The 22,021-nt window shown below is 34.9% G+C and overlaps 1 protein-coding gene across 1 annotated transcript; it reads left to right on the forward strand.

Annotated features, from left to right (window-relative positions):
• Window positions 1-14,028: 14,028 nt before the first annotated feature.
• Window positions 14,029-20,240, forward strand: LOC148604124 (uncharacterized). Its single transcript, XM_088550072.1, has 7 exons — window positions 14,029-14,598; window positions 15,267-15,428; window positions 16,790-16,953; window positions 17,394-17,504; window positions 18,212-18,344; window positions 19,047-19,244; window positions 19,952-20,240. The coding sequence occupies exons 1-7, from the start codon at window positions 14,085-14,087 to the stop codon at window positions 20,197-20,199; spliced, it is 1,530 nt and encodes a 509-aa protein (XP_088406198.1). The 5' UTR covers window positions 14,029-14,084; the 3' UTR covers window positions 20,200-20,240.
• The last annotated feature ends 1,781 nt before the right edge of the window (window positions 20,241-22,021 follow it).

Below are 22,021 nucleotides of genomic sequence, written 5' to 3' on the forward strand. Positions count from 1 at the left end.
TCCTATTCATACACCTGTAGTATCGATTTCATGCTGACATAATTTCAATAATATGTATTGAACTATTAGTTTAATTTTATTGTTATTCAAGTAAATTTATACAATGAATAGCTTAAAGAAAATTCAACGCAAATAGACTTCTCATGGATATGTTCGTGAACATTTTTTTTCTAAATAATAGTAAAAACAAGTGAAAATATACAAAATAAAATGTAAGAATGTTCGCTGAATTATTTAAGAATAGTGTCGTAGTCGAAACTGATACCTATCTAGTTCAGACCCCGATTTCTTAAATACTTCAGGTTCTGGTTACCTGTTATTTTCGCTATGTTCGCAATTGCCACAAGAACGCAAAATATAGTACTCGTGAAAATATATTCACACTACCAAGTCTTTCTTATCATGGGTTAAACAATTTTGAATAGGAACATCGTTTTGTGTAAGGGTCGTATCATTCAATAGAATCAAGTATGAATTTATTCTAAGTCAATAATAAAAACGTATACGGAAAAAGCACGTGTGTTATAATTTCTAAATTCATGATCTTGTTCACATAACGATTTGTATCAATGGCCATGTCACATCAAGGAATAGAAATCAATAATGTGCAAACATTTTATTCGCAAAAAGAACAAAACGTGAGTGTTGAACACACACTACATGTGATCACCGATAAAAGATTACCGTTACATCCACACGCTTAGAACCATCAATAAAAAGTTAATCCGTAAACATGCAATTAAATTGTCAAAATCTCTACAATTACCTACGGCCTTGGCAATTTTAGTGAGTCATTTTAAGCTTTAAATAGATATACACTGTTGGATCAAAATGACCAGAAGAAACTGTATACAATTTATATTGTATGCATTCACAACTACATCACTGAAAATGCTTGTAAAACACTGATAAACTCGCTAGTTACATCACGATTAGATTATGGAAATGCGATGCCAAACGGACTACCATCTAATCTCATAAGCAAGATACAGAGGGTGCAAAATACATCAGCACGACTTATAACAAGAACAAAGAAGCACGATCACATAATACAAACTCTGATTCGTGTTTCAGCTTCCAGTATATTACCGTTTCCAATATAAAATCATGACGTATGTTTTCAAAGCTATTCACGGAACCGCTCCAGCATACTTACTCGATAGCAGCCGGCTCGCTCGTAACGCTCGGGTAACAGTAACCTTATTAAGCGACCACTTGTCAGAACAACGACCAAAGGCGGAAGACGTTTTGGAATAGCCTACCTGACAATTTGTGAAATGAGCGTTCACTGGTGTCTTTAAAAACATCTAAAGACTCAACTTTTTTGGCTTGCGTATCCAGATTCTTAACTTTTCATATTGTGTTTTGTTTTATCGGACATTTATTTTACATATATCTAACTAGGTTACATATTAATAATAGTTACATATATTTTTACTTTTTTCAATATCTTTATCAATTTTCACGTTTTTGATTGATTAAATTTTTTTCTTATTTTTATTCTGAAATTTATTTCAGAATAAAAACAGTTTTTTTTACAATTCTTCATCTGTTTTAATTCTAATTTTGAATTGAATTTCTTATATTTTATACTTCTTTATTTTCTTATTTCCGTTTGCCATATCTGCATGGCGTGCCATATCCTGGTTCAACGTGTCATAGTTTTCCTTTCCTCTTTCGACTACCCCGGACTTGAATTTTTATGAACAACTCGGCGGGTGTTTCTAGAAAAGCAGCGGACACTTTCCCGACCGGTGCACCTGGTCCATGCTCCCAGTTTTTAGTGGAGTCCAAGTTGCTCATTTGCTTTTGTTACTTTTTATGTATACTTTTAGTCACTTTATGTTCTTTGTTGTGTATGTCTGTTTTCCATGTCTGGTCTTTGTCCCTGGATTACATTCTTTTGTTTACCGCTATAACCTTGGTTCCCTTGATTACTCTTTGATAATCTTTACGGTATTTATTATTATATTGTATTCCCCGCAAATACAAAATTACTGTCAAAATTTATTCTAACCAAGCTTGGAGTATAATATTTTTTCCACAGACACTATTCTCGCTCTTTTTTTCAATATTTTGGAGCCGTCTGAGATTTTGATTATCTTTTGTGATTGTCAGTATGAAAGTGCGGAGAGTTATTCTTACTGACATTCTGCACAAAATGTGTTTAAATGAACTTTTGTCAGTATCACTGACAATATTTATGAAAATAATTAGCTATGCCCGATCCAATTAATGTGAATAATGCAAGTATTGGCCAGCTAAAGACTTTAAGAGGAATTGGAGAAAACAAGTAACAGGCCATAATATAATTTAGAGAAAAAAAAGGTTATTAACTGCTAAAAATGTTTATGAAATAACAGTAGTTTCAAATTCAGTTTCGTCAAATTTGATAAGAAAGAAACTGTTACATTTCACCTTCGAGGGATGATTTAACAAATGTTGTATAGATGGCCCAAAACAATATAGTTAATATTTAACATGAGCATAATGGCGTGTCAGGTAGTTTTCAGCATGGAATTTAACAAATAATAGACCAAGCACAGTTAAAGGCAGGTCAAATGGAATTCCAGAGCAAAATAGAGAAGTTTATATGAAAAAAGTAGCTGTAGATATTGCAGATTATAAGAAGGTAATATATGAACAGAATGAAATAGTACAAAGTTTAACAGACAAAAACGATAAACTCTAAATGCAATTAGATCAAAAAGTACAAAAAAAACTCGCATCGATAAAGTTACAAAAGAGAGACATAAGGACTTCAAACAGAAGTCGACATCATCAACCTCAAATAATTCTGGTATGGCCATGAATATCATCCTAAGTTCAACGGAAAGGGAGACTATTGCCCTTATATAATGCATTTTCTACCATTGGAGAAAGGTGTAACAGGTAAAAGAGTACCGTCTCTATTTGTTGAATGAATGTTTATTGGACAAGGCACTCAAGTATTTTAGTACTAGATCGATGCCAAGCTTTTGGTCTTTTGTGTAACAAGTTAAATGAAAAATATGGGCGGAAAGACTCAACATACTTTGCGTAGACTTATAGAGGATGTAAGACAAGAGACTGAAGAGTTGCTGGAAGATATGTGGAGAGGTGGAATATTTTGCAAGGGATTGTAATAAGGCTATGGAAAATTCACCTATCAAAACTATGAGCAGATCTTTAAAATCTGTGAGGTCAAGATGATGGCCGATTCCTGACCTATTTGGGTAATCTTGGCCAAAAAGAGGAAGAAAAACATGGAGATAACACTGAATCGTTACAAATCCAAGAGGTGATTTAATATCAGCTATCCATTAATGCAAATACTTTGTATATTGAGTTTTTCATAAATTGACACAGATTTTTAGCAGCTGGGGCCAGGGGTAAAATTGAAACAAAACATCATGCTGAAAGGTGTGGGGAAAGGCTCTCGAATAGCAAGGTACACTAATAGTTTGAATATTCATGTTCTTTGTTTAAGATACAGAGATGGTACTTCCTGATCTTTATACAGGGTTTCAGTTCGATAAAGAGTTTTTGTTCCGCCACAGAGCATGAGATGCGTTAAGGTGTTGTCATGCAAGAGCCATACACATACAAGATTTTGGTGTTCAACCTAGGTACCATCTTGAAGGTTTCCTCGCCTCTAACCTAGTGTTAAGAAAAAAAAAATGTCAAATTTCATTAGAGGATTGATTCTGTAATGTAAGAATTTGAATAATGCAATAAATATTACCCATACCCCCATACAACTCATGAAAATGTCCAGTGAATTGGAATTTTAGGTTTGATACCTAGCTGAATTTGGTATCAAGATATTTTTTTTTTATGCTTCTTTCCGTTATCTCACAATTATGTAGCTATTTGTACGACTCTGATGGACTGATAATTATTCAGACAAAAGAAAAGACATGTCTGAAGTGCACCCTTCTAATTTCGATATATATACAACGCCTCCTGAAGACAAAAATGTATGTTAAAGAGATATAACAAATACAAGGTAGCATATAATTAATATGCAAATTCAATTTTACAAGTATATTCGATGAAATAAATCCACAGTTTCTATAAAAGGTAATTACAAAGTATTGTTTGCTTTATTCTAGAAGAAGGCATTTTTCTTCTTACGCGTCTTTTAGGGCACATTTTAATTTGGGTTGGTTGTTCTTGAGTAGTTTATTCGGTTAGTTTTCGACCCTATAATTTACCGAAAGTTTTAGCCCATCCACATAAAATATTTATTGGCATATTTTTTTTTAATAAAACAATTACGACATTGACGAAAAAAAATAACGTTTTTATGCAACATGCATTAATTTCTTACAACATTAGGAGGCTGACAGGTAATTGTTCGATCATGACATATACACACATGCTTCAACAAACGATGTTTTAGTCAAACGTTGTCTTGATACAATAGGCTTTTATGGTTGGAATATTTAAGTTGTTGAGGGATGTGGCCAAAATCTTCTGCAAAGAAAATGTAATGAAACCAAATGTTTTCCCTAATTCAGCATAATTTCGGCGTATCACTCCTTTTCGCACTATTATTGACTTGTTATGGATGGCTAAATAGCAAACCAGATTTTCCCTGCAAAGTAAACACATTCTACTGAATATGATGCATAATCTATACAGATTTGACAAAATTTATTTTCTGGTCCGAATTTCATATAAACTAAAGGTGTCCCTTTATCATTTCAAATATTAGACGCGCATTTAGCATGCCTTGTACGACTTGTGTTTATGTAAGCTACCACATCAGAATCTACAAATACTATGTACCCTTTTGAAACTCATTCTCTGGTTCTTGAAATATCTTAAAAAGAAATCCATGGGATTTAAGTAATCATTAATCTCCCCTTGCAAGTGAGTAGAACAAGGATTTGGCTTTTTTATTTTAGGACATGTCCTCGTGCTAATCCTACTTCAATTGTTTCTTTAACAAAACTGTGAGACACCTGTACAATTTTAAAGTGGGTCATTATCGCTGACAATATCGTACAAGGGCTTACTAGATCATGCAATAAATTGAGAAAAGCCAGTCTTATTGATTGTTCATCAAAAGAAATACTTTTAATATTATGTAATTCCTTGCAAATGCAAACATGATTTTAACTTCGCTGTTTTCGTTTTAGAATACTTGCAGACATTTTGACGTCACTTATAAGTCAAACAAGAAACTGATTGTTCTCAAATGAAAAATGCAGTTACACAAGAAGTTCTAAATATGTGGGCTCAGTACAAGGTAATGACTTCTATGTGTCTTCAGGAGGAAAATTGAATCTTCAAATGAATTCTTTTTGAACCATTTAACTGATAATTCAACTATTCTCCAGATTCCAGATTGCCGACATGACAAACGAGTTTTTTTGAGCAAATGAAATACCAAAGGAAATTTTTAGTGGAGTCCGAGTTGCTCATTTGCTTTTGTTACTGACCAGGGCATTCCAAAGGAGCAGCATTCTCAAGTGGCAAAGCTGTTAGTAGACTATGCAAGTATTCTTGCAAAGAGTGATATGGATCTTGGTCTATTTACAGGTAATATCAAGCATTATTTTGACGCTGGGAGCGCCAAACCAGTCAGTCATAACCTCAGACAAATTTGAGTGATTTGAGTGGTAGAAAAAGAAAACGTCTTCAGCAAATACTAACGAATGGAGTTATTCAGCCATCTACTTAGGGCTGCCTGTCTTGTTTTGGTTAGGAAAAAAGACACAAGCATTAGATACTGTCTTGATCATAGGGGGCTTGATAATGTCACTACAAAAGATGCATTTCCGGGGGTATCCCATTTGAAAGGCTTCAAATTGACATACTTGGACCCTGTAACAAAAAATCGTAATAGATTAGTCTTGGTCATTGTAGTTCAATGTTCCAAATGGATAGAATGTTGTCCGCTCCTGAACAACGTGCTGATACCATTGCCAGGGCTTTAATGGATAACATGATTTCAAAATTTGCCTGTTCTTTAGAAATTCACTCTGACCAAGGAAAGAATGAGGACGGTAAAGATCATTAACCAAATGTGCGATCCTCTGGAGATGAACAAGACTCGGACAACGCCCTACCATCCAGCATACAACATCCAGATAGATCGTTATAATGGATTGATAGCTCAAGATTCTAGCGGAAATCAAAAGAATATAATCCAGGGGCAAAGACAAGACATGGAAATCAGACAAACACAACAAAGAACATAAAGTAACTAAAATAATAAATACAAAGTAACAAAAGTAAACGAGCAACTCGGACTCTACTGAAAACATTGACCAGGCGCACAGGAAGGTCAAGTGTCCTCTGCTGTACTTGAAACACCCACAGAGTTGTTCATAAAAGTCAGGTCCGGGGTAGACGAAAGAGGATAGGAAAACTATGACACATTCAACAAACCAGTTTTCATGGTGCAGATGGATTAATAAAATTAGGAACAAGAAAAGAGAAGAGATTGTTCATCACGATTGTTTGCGGGCAGAGTTATGCCCAACTTGGTAAATCGACTGATAAATACAATACTCCGTGATAGTCAAGAGCAGTCAATGGACACAAACACTATATGATCTAGATAACCTAGAATTCGGGTCCTTGATTTTGGGTTTTGCTTCTGACACAGACATTTCAGCTAGTGATTATATTGATCATGGTGACTATATATTTGCCTTGCGATCTTTTAGAACTAGAAACCGATACAAATGATAAAACTTTCATTTTAACATTAATGATGTGCCTGACCCGTCCAGAGACGAGTATGGTGCCTTTTGTACAGTTGATGTTGCTGGTAGAAAAAGGAATAAAAAGACCCTAAGAACTACATCATCTAAGATAATAATGATTGAAAGTCTGTAGATATTGTACATTTTAATTACAAATTACTGTCAAAATGTTAATTTTATATTTTTTTCGTTAGGGGGATGGACCCTGAAGTTGAAGATTTATACTATGGGCCGGGCCAGAGGAAGAAGAAGAAAGGGTCAATAATAAAAAGTTCTAGTAGTAATCCTAGGATGTCTAGATCATATTCCTTATGCAAAGGTAAATTTACCAACACAACCACACCCTGAAAGCTCAAGTACCTTGGAATACAGCAAAACTGACCGCATGCTGAACATGTTAGACTCAATTCGACCAAGAGAGGACGTTAAAAAATTCATTATGCGGAATTTCATAATAGGGATACACCCCCATGACCTCCGGGAGGAGTATTTAAGTCCATGGAAGCTCATAATATCCCAATCGTTGACAAATTAATTGAGGTGAACATAACTCCCATATTCAGAAACTGGGCAACAGCTGTATTCCACTGGATTGACACTTCAAATGTAACTGTTTTCATACGTTATACCAGAGCTTGCCGAAACTACGCAGACTTTTTGTATCGCACTAGAACTCTAACAAATAGGCTTCTGCAACAGGGTTATGTTGCTACAAGATTGAAGTCATCACTACAGAAGTTTTATGATCGTCATCATGAACTCGTGGATCGTTATGGTGTATCCATTAGCACCATGAAAACTGATTTATTCAACGGGTCATGGTTTTCCTTTCCTCGTTTGTCTACCCCAGACTTGACTTTTTATGAGCAACTCGGCGGGTGTTTCTAGAAAAGCAGAGGACGCTTACTCGACCGGTGCACCTGGTCCATGCTCCTAGTTTTTAGTGGAGTCAGAGTTGCTCATTTACTTTTGTTACTTTGTATGTATGATTTTGGTTACTTTATGTTCTTTGTTGTGTATGTCTGTTTTCCATGTCTGGTCTTTGTCCCTGGAATACATTCCTTTGATTACCGCTATAACCTTGGTTCCCTTGATTACTCTTCAACAAATACAACAGATAAGATTCTTACATAGTTCATTCTGTTCATCCACCGGAGTCATTATATTCTCTTCTTCGTTGGAAAAGTTTAGCTCATTTGATCCGGTTTTCGCATGTTATAGATACTCATTGTCATTTGCATAACCTTAGCCTTGAAGTCAGATTTTCTGGCTTACCGTCTTACAGATGGCATAGTTATGCTGGGTCCCCCATACTGTTCGCATAGTTATGCTGGGTCCCCCATACTGTTGCCATAGTTATGCTGGGTCCCCCATACTGTTGCCATAGTTATGCTGGGTCCCCCATACTGTTGCCATAGTTATGCCGGGTCCCCCATACTGTTGGCATAGTTATGCTGGGTCCCCCATACTGTTGCCATAGTTATGCTGGGTCCCCCATACTGTTGCCATAGTTATGCCGGGTCCCCCATACTGTTGCCATAGTTATGCCGGGTCCCCCATACTGTTGCCATAGTTATGCTGGGGCCCCCATACTGTTGCCATAGTTATGCTGGGTCCCCCATACTGTTGCCATAGTTATGCTGGGTCCCCCATACTGTTGCCATAGTTATGCTGGGTCCCCCATACTGTTGCCATAGTTATGCTGGGTCCCCCATACTGTTGGCATAGTTATGCTGGGGCCCCCATACTGTTGCCATAGTTATGCTGGGTCCCCCATACTGTTGCCATAGTTATGCTGGGTCCCCCATACTGTTGCCATAGTTATGCTGGGTCCTCCATACTGTTGCCATAGTTATGCTGGGTCCCCCATACTGTTGGCATTGTTATGCTGGGTCCCCCATACTGTTGGCATAGTTATGCCGGATCCCCCATACTGTTGCCATAGTTATGCTGGGTCCCCCATACTGTTGCCATAGTTATGCTGGGTCCCCCATACTGTTGCCATAGTTATGCTGGGTCCCCCATACTGTTGGCATAGTTATGCCGGATCCCCCATACTGTTGCCATAGTTATGCTGGGTCCCCCATACTGTTGCCATAGTTATGCTGGGTCCCCCATACTGTTGCCATAGTTATGCTGGGTCCCCATACTGTTGCCATAGTTATGCTGGGTCCCCCATACTGTTGGCATAGTTATGCCGGATCCCCCATACTGTTCCCATAGTTATGCTGGGTCCCCCATACTGTTGCCATAGTTATGCTGGGTCCCCCATACTGTTGCCATAGTTATGCCGGATCCCCCATACTGTTGCCATAGTTATGCTGGGTCCCCCATACTGTTGCCATAGTTATGCTGGGTCCCCCATACTGTTGCCATAATTATGCTGGGTCCCCATACTGTTGCCATAGTTATGCTGGGTCCCCCATACTGTTGGCATAGTTATGCCGGATCCCCCATACTGTTGCCATAGTTATGCCGGGTCCCCCATACTGTTGCCATAGTTATGCTGGGTCCCCCATACTGTTGCCATAGTTATGCTGGGTCCCCCATACTGTTGCCATAGTTATGCTGGGTCCCCCATACTGTTGCCATAGTTATGCTGGGTCCCCCATACTGTTGCCATAGTTATGCCGGATCCCCCATACTGTTGCCATAGTTATGCTGGGTCCCCCATACTGTTGCCATAGTTATGCTGGGTCCCCCATACTGTTCAACATATCATGTCTAATAGCTTATTTTGTATTTTCAAGCAGGTGGTCCTTGATGAACAAAGTAAGTTGGGGTCATGATACCAGAGTCATGATGACTATGGGTGTACACCCTTAGCTGTTAGTACATGATTTCTGGACCCAAATTTAAAACAGGCGTAACTACATGGAGAAACAGGTGGAAAAAGATAGAGAAGGAGGTGGGAAATTATAGCAGTAAAGGAGTGCGGTTTAGATAACATTCTGAGTAGTAGATGTTAATCCAATCATTTTTTTTATTTTGGAGAGACTGTTAATAATGGCAAACTTCCGATGGGTCAGTGTGTTCGTTCTTGAGATTTTGCAAATAAGGGAATTCTCTAGATTTTCCATAGGTTTTATCTATTAAAACCACTGCAGAAATAACAAGGATTTCATAAAAAAAAACCCAAACAACATTTTAAGTGTGTTTAATGAAATTATAAAAAGAAAAGTGGGGTCACTGGGCAAAAAATATCAATGCTATGAAATGGATAAAGCCAGAGGACAAAAATGCCTGAAAATGACCAGCAAATATCCTTAAGTATTCACAAAACCGCCAACTTTTAAAAAAGACTTTAAAAAACAACTACAAACATAAGGAAGAAACCTAGATAATATGGGGTATAATGTAAAATTATGATAAAACAGGACCCACTTTACCGACTGATTATTTGCCAGTTTGTTCTTGGCATAATACGAAAGGAAAAGTACATAATCCTTTTAAATATGATGAGACAAGGATAATTGACACACGAACAAAAATCATGAAATAACACGCATATATAATTTAGCAAGCTGAACGCCATAGACAACTGGGAGGGAGGACCATGTTTCCCAACAGGGTAAGCGTTCCCTTTTTTTCTAAAAACACCCGGCAAGTTTCTCAAATATACTAAATATCGCATCCGGGTAGACAAAATAGAAAAGGAAAACTGCAACTCAGTGAACAAATTTGTTCTCTTTGTGCAGATGGTACACCACAACAATTCACGAGATCATAACGTCGACAATAAGACATTTAAGTGATGCCACATCTGCATTTCAGATTACATTTTCAATAATTTCTGATTGTTCTTACAGCTGTGACATCTATCGCAACATCGTACCCAATGACAAGCGCGTTATAAACGCAAACTACATGTACAATAATCAAACAATCGAACAGTAGGTTTCGTGTATTTATGTATTTGTCGAAACACCATTCTACAGCTTAGTTTTAAAAGATGAAACAAATTAAAGATTATTCGCCTGATGGCTAAAAAAATTCATCTTCAGAAAGGAAATATAATAATAGATCGCATTACATATTTATTTTAAAGTTTTACTTTACACTAAGGCTACAGTATTTAATATCTTTCCCGGGGTAATTTGGAAATATATCAATTATTACGTTATTTCAAACCAGAAGATATAATGATAACACATGCATGATTTATAATGACGTCAATTCATATGACAATCCAGTAGCTGTAAAATAAAAACGGATATAAAAATAGAAGATTGGTATGAGTGCCATTCAGAGAGTCAAGCAATGAACTATTAAACTTCTACAGGTCACCATACGGTCGGCAAAACCCGAACCATTAAGCAAGCTGTAAAAGGTCATACAATAAATGAAGTGAAACTTTTCATGAAAGACGAAAATCGACTTAATCTATTAGAAAAACGTAAAACGAGTTACGATATAAAAAACAACTACAACCACTGTACTACGGATGCATGGCTTGAGACAGGCATGTAATGTATGTGGCGGGGTTAAATATGTTTGTGAGCGTTCAACCCTCCCCCTAATCTGGGACAATGGTGGGAAATTACAATAAAACGAACCTTAAAATCTGTTGAATTCGGATTTAACTCTTTAGATTAATACTGAATACAAATAGGCAAAAGACAACAAGCACAAGCTGTATATACCTCGAAAGAGTACTCGCTTTTTCTGTAAGCTATTTCAAAGTCCAAATGCAACTGATAGATTTATTTACTCAAACAAAAATGTCAATAAAACACGTCAAACAGGACTTAGTGAAATTAAATTATAAAATGTCTAAGTTAACGTGTAATCAAGGGAACCAAGGTTATAGCGGTAATCAAAAGAATGTAATCCAGGGACAAAGACCAGACATGGAAACAGACACACACAACAAAGGACATAGAGTAATTAAAATCATACATACAAAGTAACAAAAGCAAATGAGCAACTCGGACTCCGCTAAAACCTGGGAGCATGGACCATGTGCACCTGTAGGGTAAGCGTGCTCTGCTTTTCTAGAAACACCCGCCTTGTTGCATATTAAAAAGTAAGTCCGGGGTAGAAAAAGAGGAAAGGTAAACTATGACACGTGGAACAAATCAGTTTTCATGGCGCAGATGGATACGCCGTAACGATCCACGAGTTAATGATGACGGCCATAAAACTTTTGCAGTAATGACTTCAATCTTGTAGCAACGTAACCCTGTTCCAGAAGCCTATTTGTTAGAATTCTAGCGCAATGCAAAAAGTCTGCATAGTCTCGGCAAGCTCTGGCATAACGTATGATTTGTGATATGAACACGCCATACGTAGGTGCTGAAGGGATGTTGCCACACATGAAAGGACAGTTGACAATTTTTAATGAAAAGTCATCACGTTTGTCGTAAAGTTTGGTCAATAGTTTCCCTTAACTATCGATTTCTAAGTGTAGATCTAGATATGAGGTCGACTTCACAGTGTCTGTAGTATCCTTTATCTCAAGGTCTTTGGGGTACATGCGATGTATCAAATCCCCAAAATTATGATTGTTTATAGATAATACGTCATTTATATAGCGGAAACTGAGATCAAATGATCTATCTAAACGATATTCTTTCTCTCGGATCAGTTCAGCTATAAAGTCAGCCTCATAAGAGTGAGGGAATAGGTCAGCAAATAAAGCAGCACAATTAGTTCCCATTGGAATGCCGACCGTTTGTTGAAAAACGCGTCCACCAAACTGGACAAATATGTTGTCGATTAAAAATTCCAGCATTTTGTAATTATCCTCTGTATATTTCGAAGATGATTTGGAATTATTTTTTACAAAGTATGAGGAATCTCTGCCTAGAACTATATATTTGTATCTAGGTGTACCGTCGTTTTTGGAAAAAAAACTATGTATAATGTTTTTTTTAAGTCGGAATTTTAACTGAGTATGTGGAATAGAAGTATACAGTGTTGAAAAATCACAATTTTAAATTGTAATGTATTACATTCTGATAATAGTCTTGAACTTTGTCTCCAAAAGATCTTTCGATTTTTACAGGATCCATATTGAATTAATACCACTACGGGAGTAACAAGTGTTGTGGTAGGACTGCGAACCCTCTTTGAAAGCTGCGATTATATAATTTAAAACTTTTGAGAAAGGTTTGGTGGTACATTTTGCAGATCCAGCTATGTAACGTTGTTTGTATGGATTCTTGTGGAGTTTAGGAATCCAGTACATAGACGGTAAATCACTGTAACCGTCGTTTGTAGAGAGACAAAAAGAGGATAGCACAGATTTATGGTTTTCCAAAATTTTGTCTTTGGAGATTGGGTAACAGTATAGATCTTATCACTGCTATTATTTTCTTCGTCTACCTCTAAAACTAGGTCTTCGTGCAAAGGCCAAAATAAAAAGGATTTACGTTCATATAATAGTGTTACGTGGGATTCGTTAATCTTGAACTGTAAAAAGCAACAAAAATCAATGAGACCAGACATGGAAAAAAGACATACACAACAAAGAACATAAAATCATACATACAAAGTAACAAAAGCAAATGAGCAACTCGGACTCCACCAAAAACTGAGAGCATGGACCAGGTGCACCGGTAGGGTAAGCTTTTCTATAAACACCCGCCGAGTTGCTCATAAAAAGTCAAGTCCGGGGTAGACAAACGAGGAAAGGAAAACTATGGCACGTTGAATATATCAGTTTTCATGGTGCAGATGGATACACCATAACAATCCACGGTTAAAATTACGGTTCCCTGTATGAGAGAAAATAGTTTACTGCTGATCAATACCGCTACTTCAAAGCATTGTCACTTTCACCATACGTAGAGAAATAAAATACTAAATAAAGTTTGTTTTCTAACGGAATAGTAAACTGAAAAGGTGTCTTTTATTTTGATGTTGCTCACGTATCTGTATGTACGGCTACATCATATAAATGAAGATAATAGGTAAAAAGAAATTCACAATAAGTATGAAAGTCTAAAATGCCTGGATAAATACAATTAAATAAACAAACAATAACAAACTATGATTATGCATTCACAAAAAGCACATTACATAGTCATCAGGTGAAAGAACATACAAAAAAAAGAGAACTTACAGCAGAGTCGGTCGATAAGTTCGAATTTTCAAACTTCTATTTATATTTGATTTTATTTTCACAATAGGATACATAGTTACTGAAATAATAGTTCAAAAGATAGTAGTCCTGTCATTCAGACCTTTGGTGGGTATTCTAGCACATTTCCCACCTAATGATCATTTATTTAATGTATTCAATTAAAATCCATGTTCAAATATTATCAATAATAATGATCATAACAATGTCATGGTCAATGAAGTTGTCAAACATGATCTTATCTTTCAAGGAGAGATTCACATAACTTATCTTGAGGATTGGTCGGCAATTTAGAAGGTATGTTAATTCTAGTGATATTACCATTTATAGCGACGACAAATGCACAACAGTTTGCTCCAGGGTGTAGTTTCTTTAATGGCCAGTGCGTGTACAATGTCAAACTAGGTAGACAACAAAACTGCAATGGTGGTACTGGTCTAAATCCACGAGCACTTGATGGCGGATGTTCCTGTGATGACGTCACGAAAGTAGCTACCGACTTGAACATTCTCCAATCTCGTCTGAATAAGTTGAAACAGTCCATGACCGATTTCAGGAATCAACTCACGAACGTCGAACCGAAAACCAATACCATTCAAAGTCCTGTTAATAGTGAGAACGAAAAATACGTTCAACTTCTCCAGACATTTCACACGAAATATGATCTCCTCAATAGAACTGATGAAGAGGTGACCAACATTTTAAGGGTAGCATCATCTGAAATAGCAACGTTGAGAGAACAACTGAAAAATACCACTGGAGAACTTGCCAGCTGTAAGGTGTCTTCTGGAACCACAACATCACCTCTGACAGGTATGTACGACAGGAAAGTCAGAATTGTAAATATGATTTAAAAGTCGAGTAAACTTGTTGCAAGCCCTTCGTTTATTTGATACACTTTAAAAATATTAAAATTCAGAATAAATTACATGTCATACATAACCATAATAGTCAATGATAATCTCCAAGGCAACAACTAGTTAGCAAGTATTTACACCATTTATCAAGTAGAACCAAATTACATTGAAAGTTAAGTTATTTACACCATTTATCAACTAGAACTTAATTACCTGGAAAGTAAGGTTATTCTAACACCTACAAAACAGAAACACTGACCAAATGAATTGTAAGTGTAATCAGCATTGACTAGCATGTTCTTCGAATGACATTAAGTAATCTATTTGCTTTGAACGATTTTCAATTTCATCTACATTAACTCCCAAAATAAAATTTTAAAAATATAAAAACAAATTCAGTAAATAAAACTATTGCTCTGTAGCAAACACAATTTACATTTAAATTAGATTTAAAGTAATAGTATTCAATCCGATGGCAACATGCCATCAACTCGTGACAGAAGTGGTTGTCCATGTAACGTCATGCGTATTTACTGTAATTATAATTGAAATATTATTTCAATTATATTTTTTACGTTCGTTGCTGTATACATCCTTATACATGTACAAAACATACTGTTCCAGTCACCAATACGGACTATACTACCTTCCATTGTGGCTTTCAGTCATCAGATTTGTGTCACTTTACACAGGACCGAGATGACAACACAGACTGGGCACACCAAAAATCGATGATCATGACCTCCTCTGGGCCAAAGACTGACCATTCATATGGAAACAATTATGGTAGAATATTATTCAATAATTTAATCTTAAAACTATCAATATCAGGAATAACAAGAAAACATATAAGAGTTATTGGGAAAGATATTTTCATGAAAATTTTGGAAAGCTTGAGAGATACTTGGCAAAGCCTTTTGAACATTGTAGGAAATAGAGTCAAATAAGAGCGTAGCGAGGTTTAAACCGATGATATTACGACTCGATCAATTATTTTTTTTATATCCATACGTCTTCACTTTGTAAGACGGAACATATACACAAAGAAAAACTCCCAGTAACTGTTTTTTTTTCGGTCGTGAATGTTGATAAATAGTTATTGTTTATGAAATAATTGATTCAGTTCTGTCATCAGTCTTATATTTAACGTATGGTGTACTATGTTGGAGCATCGTAGGTATTGCTTAAATAGTTGACATAAAAACTCAAAGGGTGTCTTGTAAAGAAATGACCGCCTACAAATTTTGTGATTATAGGACAAGGTAACAGGATTTTCCATTTTCTTTGAAAACGCCGAGACTATATATTCTAGTGTAGCAGAGTATTCAAGGGAACCAATCTTCTAGTGGAAATGAGTAGTCGAAAGAGGAAAGAAAAACTATAGCATGGCCAATATATTTGTTCTCATGGTGCAGATGGATATCGTTACGATCCACGAGTTCATGTTGACGACCATTAAACTTTTGTAAAGATTACTTTAATCTTGTAACAACATCCCCCTGTTCCACAGGCCTAATTGTAAGAAGTCTAGGACGGTACAAAACGTTGTGTGGTTACGGCAAGCTCTGGCGTAACGTATGAGTTGAGATAAGAATACTTCATACGCAGGTGCTAAAGGAGTGTTACTACAGATTAGAGGAAAGTAGACAATACGAAATGAAAAATCATGAAAAAAAGCTACATTCTTTAATCGTGAAAAACGTGTACAGCACATAAAAATTTTCTATATTAATGTAACTGGTATTTTTGTACAATGAAAATCTGTAGTACAAAATTGGTTCATTGCCTAAAAACGTATAATAAGGTATTTTTTTTTCTAGGATATATATTTACCTATAATATATTTTTTCTTTGAGTCTCTGATGGTTTCTCTTCAACTTAGTGTAGTATTTTTTCCGCTGTTTATATTTTGTTTATAAGATTTATCAAGGAACAACCAATAAAAATGAATATATTGCATTTCTATCATGCAGTTATATTTGGATTGTTAGTACTTTGCTTAAGACTAAACCCTTTAGCATACGTCTTTTGATTCAGAATCTTTTCATTTTCTCTGTGCACTAATATTCTTATTCTTTTATAAATCTCGCCTTATTCTATTATATTGAAAAGTACATTTTATCAACTAAACATTATGACTTTTACAGGTTATTACGCAGCTCTGAGGACACATGACACTTCTAAATACAGCGCTGGTAAGACTACCGGACGTATAACGTCGCCAACATTTCAACCCGCTTCCAATTATTGTGTGCGATTCTGGTACACCTTGTACGGCAAAGACGTTGATACTTTAAATGTGTATGCAAAGGTGTGAAATCTTAAAAATTAAGCGAATTAGCAATTGACAGTCATGTCTATAAACATATATTTATGGGTTTTATGTAATTGCAATGAACGTTCAGTTTCCTAGGTGTTAGCTTTTACATCTCTGCTTTACTAATCACTAAACCTCGCATTCCTGTAAACATTAATAAATTAATTTCAAGTGAAACATATTCGCAAATTTGTTTTGACTGGCACTTATGCCTTATAAAAAATGTTCAATTCCTGTATAGTAGATTAGCTAGAGGGGTAATATGTACTAAAAGGGGTAGCACAATTAAGTCTGCTATATTACATTGATAACTTTTATACAACAGCTGCTATATACAATAACCTGTTTTGAAACTGAGATCAAAGACATACCTTTAGTGAAAAACCCCAGAGTGAACAAAAACTTAAACACATTCATAAAACATTTAACTCCAGGTCGGAAATGGCCGAGGTTACCCTGTGTATACAATGTCAGGCAATGTTAGTCCATACTGGCAAATGGCACAGATAGACTTAGGACCAGAATACACTAAACAACAGTTCAAGGTAAAAATATTCATTCACTTCTTTTTTCCGCTTTATACAAAGGAACTGAGCCATTTTCCCCGGGGTTCTAGCCATATGTAGGGTCAATTTTAAAAAGTGTCCACTTGTCCAGAACTGTTTTTTATTGGTCCCCAAAAAATGCAAATTAGTGAAAATTTGGATAAGTTAAAAGTACAAAACTAAAATAAAAATTGTTGAAAATGTATTATCGAAATTTTTGGTGTAAACAGAATACTCTGAGTTGGGAATTTCCCAAAAAGAAGCACATCTGCAGCTATCAAAGTGTTTTTTTTTTTTTTTTGTTTGTTTTTCGTTTTTTTATTTTTTTTTTTTGCTTAGTGTTAAATATTTAAGAAAAACACTTTTTCTACAAGCAAGATGGTTGGTAATGTGCTTTTTAGGTGAAAAAGTAACTTTTTCGTTATTAATATAAAACACTGAAAGAGTAAACGTACCTAATTACGACCATGCCCAACTAGTCGTACTCTGCATTAGTTTAAATACGAAGCTTTTTGGTTCGAGTATGTATATCATTTACTTGTTATTGCGTTTCAATGAACAAAATACCGGGAAAGTTGTCACAAGCCCTATCGTTATATGCTTTACATTTTAATATTTAATAGATTTTTAAACGTTTTTTGCTGTTGTTTTTGTTGTTATTTTGTGAATTGTGATTCTTATACTGACAACGACTCTTTTACTTATAGCTTACATTTGAAGCATCTTATAATACCTACAAAGTTAGTCACCACGTCAGCTCCCATTACGTCTACAATTACTATAAAGATGAAGGCAATATTGCCATAGATGACGTCTATGTGTACAATACAACCTGTAGTAGTGAGTATATACAAATGGTCATTCCTTTATTGACAGAGAAAATATTAATTATTGAGGCTTCATTACGTGCATTGCATGTTATGGGGCTTCTCTGTGCTATATATGGCTTCCTATTTTAATGATTTGGGTTTTTAGTTTTTGGACTTAGAACCTCGTATGCATTGGCTCCAAAGCTGCTTGTGAGAGTGTACTCCATGATAAATGTGAACAGCATATGATGGGTATTTTTTTTCATTTACTTAACACCATTAAAAGATATGATTATCTCCAAAAAAAATTACCATGAATTTATCATAATTTCGCAAAAGATAGCAAATTTTATAATTTACTGTTTTATATCTGTTTTGCATTACACTATCCAAAGCGAAAAAAATTTTGCAAATTATTGTTATAATTCTATGAAGCACTCATTATTGTTTCAATAATTGATGCAAAAACAAGTGTCCATGGATGTCTCTATTCAATATGTTAATAGTGATAGAATTACATATGCATGTTTCTTATGCTAGATTTGTAATAAATGTTTTTAGGAAAACATTTTCAACACTTACAATTTATCTGTGCAACACAATTATAAAGGAGTTTTCTGCATGTACACGCATTTTGCTAAAGAAAGTGACGACGTTTCCGGATGATCATTATGAAAATGTACATCTATCAATTCATCCTAACCATTGTTTATATGTCTCGTCTATTTTGTAGACCTTCACCCTTATCCTAAGCAGGCGTTTGCACGACAAGACGGTAACACTACCTCATACTATACCTTTCACACCAGTGCTTCAACCTGGTACGCTGCTCAGGAGACATGTAGAAAGGAAAACGCTAAATCTAGCCTTGCAGTTGTAAGCGATGCTACAGAACAGGCTTTCTTGGTTAATGCAATTAATACTCATGTTGGTGAGTAGCATTAGTGATGTAACTGAATGTTAATTTTGATATGGCGAAACCAATTATGACAATTAATTACAACAACAGATAACAAAAATATTGTAAAGGAAAGTAGTATGATATGGTAAAAATAAATTCAAAAAAACAATGAGATGAACAAAACAAAACAACCACTTTACGTACCATTGAATATAATATAAAATAATATCTAATCATTTTATACACTTTGAAAAATAGAGATAGCGCGTGCCTGATCAATAATTTGTGAACATTCTTTGCAAACTTTTTTTTTACTTTTTTTTATTTGTTTTACTAAATGCTGTCCACTCCAATCTAATACCTTCCTGTTCTTTTTTTCAATTTTTGTTATAAAGTAAGCAATGGAGCACTGTGGAACGAAGGGGAATAATTCATTGATATTTACGATGAATAACTTCACATTAATCTGATATAAAAATTACCTTGTAAACAGAAGACCATCATGTGCCATACATCCTAATATACTTGTTTTATTTTGTATTGAACTGTACTAAATACTTTACGCTTTCAAAATACTTTACATCGACTGACTCGAGTCATTGTCATGATTAGCAATCACGTATAATATGAAATAGTATATGCACATCCGTAACCAGATTATGTTGACTATAATCCATGATCTTAAAATTCTGAAGTATACATATTGTTACTTCAATTATTTCAATACATATTTGTAGATTTAATAGTTGCTGGGCAAAATGGATTTTACATCAACGGAAATGACATCGACAATGAGAACAAATTCAAATGGACTAGCACTGGGTACCCACAAAATATACAATATACAAACTTCCATCAAGGTCAACCCAATAACGTAGGAGATATCCAAGACTGCTTGTTAATGGAATATCCGAGATTCAACTATGAATGGGGAGATGTGGCTTGTAACGAAAAGCACCCGTTTATCTGTGAGATTCATTACTAAAACGCGAACAATATTTGAATAAATGCAGAGTATAACCTTTATGCGTTTGTATTAACCAGGAAAAAAAGTATCTAGATCTTAAGTATCTGCAATGGAGGTTCAATATTGAACTGAAATAAAAAGTCAAGTAATAAATATAAAAGAATCTAACAATACAAAGCTAACCAATAAGAATAGACACAGACAATATGAAACTAAGAAAGGTTTGAAAAGGGATTTTAACATCAGTAATTCATAATTTGATATTCAATATCATAATACGTATATGTTTTGCAACGTCATTGAATTGGCACTTCTAAGTGGATCTTAATCAAATTACGACTTATTCTTGGTCTTTCTAGCCAACTTCATTAAGCGAAGAGCCAAGAACGGAACAAATTATAACCACATCAAACACAGATGAAATACTGCATATTGACTAATAAAGTGGACAGTTAATAAACTCCTAGTCACTTTATCACATTGTGAGTGACAATAAAACAAAGAAATGTAAAAAAAAACATGTTGGATCACGTGGCCATAAACTGAACATAAACGCTTGGTACGCCTAAGAAATGTTCAAATTACATAGAAAAAATAAAAATGAAGCTCTAATTCCCTGAAAAATGTCATCTTCGCTTTGAATATTTCTAAAATAATCTTGTGGGTAGTGGTTTGGTGACCAAAATCGGTGTGACACATTACGACTATTCGAAATAACATGTCCAAAGATATTTGTTATCAAAAAATTTACGCTACTCTAATAAACATGTTATTTCATATATATTTTAATATGATGAAATTTTGTTTTGCAAATTTCGTCTAAAGGGTCTGCAAGAAAAAGAAAACTATACTGAAGGCCTAAGTGTTTGTTTGTTTGTTTGTTTGTTTTTCGGTAGTTTATAGAACAAACAGTTTGCTATATATACGGCTTTTAATAACGCAGGATATTTAATACTTTAGGCGTACGGATGGATGAACCGAAGATAAAATAACACTGGGTTCTTAAAGAAAAATAATAAAAATTTTCGGGATCCTTTACGCCATATTTATTAAGATTTTCAAAGAGCGCACATGACTTGAAAAATTCCAGAAAAATATCACGTGCACAATCACTTACCTGAACTTGTAATTATCTATATACAAATATATAATAAAACCTTATAAGATAAAAGATCAATTGGCATTAACGTGTTTCAGTAAACACAAATAAAAGTAAAAGCGACAAACCATAATCAATTTTTTGGCAGGAATAAAGATTTGATTTTGATATCACATGTGGTCTTTAGAAGATAAGGATTGTACTAATCGCAAAGGCGCATTTAACCACTCAATATCAAAATTATAACGGTAACAAAAATTAAAAATTACACATCTACTTCATTGAGTGAGTATTTCGATGTCATAATATGATTATATTTTAGTTTTCCCGTCTTTACACATATTTAAAAAGCATTGTTTCATTAAATAGTAACTTTCAGTTATAAATTTAAACATTGAAGCAATCTAAATGTTTATGCCAGATTGATTTTGTTGATTTTGAGTACTATTTAAGTGATCATTTCAATGCAGATTTATATATATATTATTTTTATATATTGATAAAATCATAAGTGATCACTCTTGCGAATTTCATACACAATGTTTATGTTTTTTATCGCAAAAGTGCAACAACTGAAAGACAACTCAGAATGGTTGTACAGACTACTTTATACTAAAATAAACAAATCAACACTATTAACACCTTTCTTTAAAACATGCATCAAAACATCGTTTCAAAGGTTCAATACGACCTACAATGACACAGATAAGTATGTCGTGTTACAGTGTAATAAAACTGAAC

Source organism: Perna viridis, chromosome 10 (assembly GCF_037379345.1).
Source record: "Perna viridis isolate PV_CMFRI_1.1 ecotype Kerala chromosome 10, ASM3737934v1, whole genome shotgun sequence".
Taxonomy (NCBI): Eukaryota; Metazoa; Mollusca; class Bivalvia; order Mytilida; family Mytilidae; genus Perna; species Perna viridis.

Bases quoted from the DNA above. Each gene is read 5' to 3' on its own strand.
- LOC148604124 (XM_088550072.1), top strand. From the start codon at position 14,085: ATGTTAATTCTAGTGATATTACCATTTATAGCGACGACAAATGCACAA. The intron at 16,954-17,393 runs GTGTGAAATCTT...ATTTAACTCCAG, and splicing joins CTTTAAATGTGTATGCAAAG to GTCGGAAATGGCCGAGGTTA. The intron at 18,345-19,046 runs GTGAGTATATAC...TCTATTTTGTAG, and splicing joins GTACAATACAACCTGTAGTA to ACCTTCACCCTTATCCTAAG.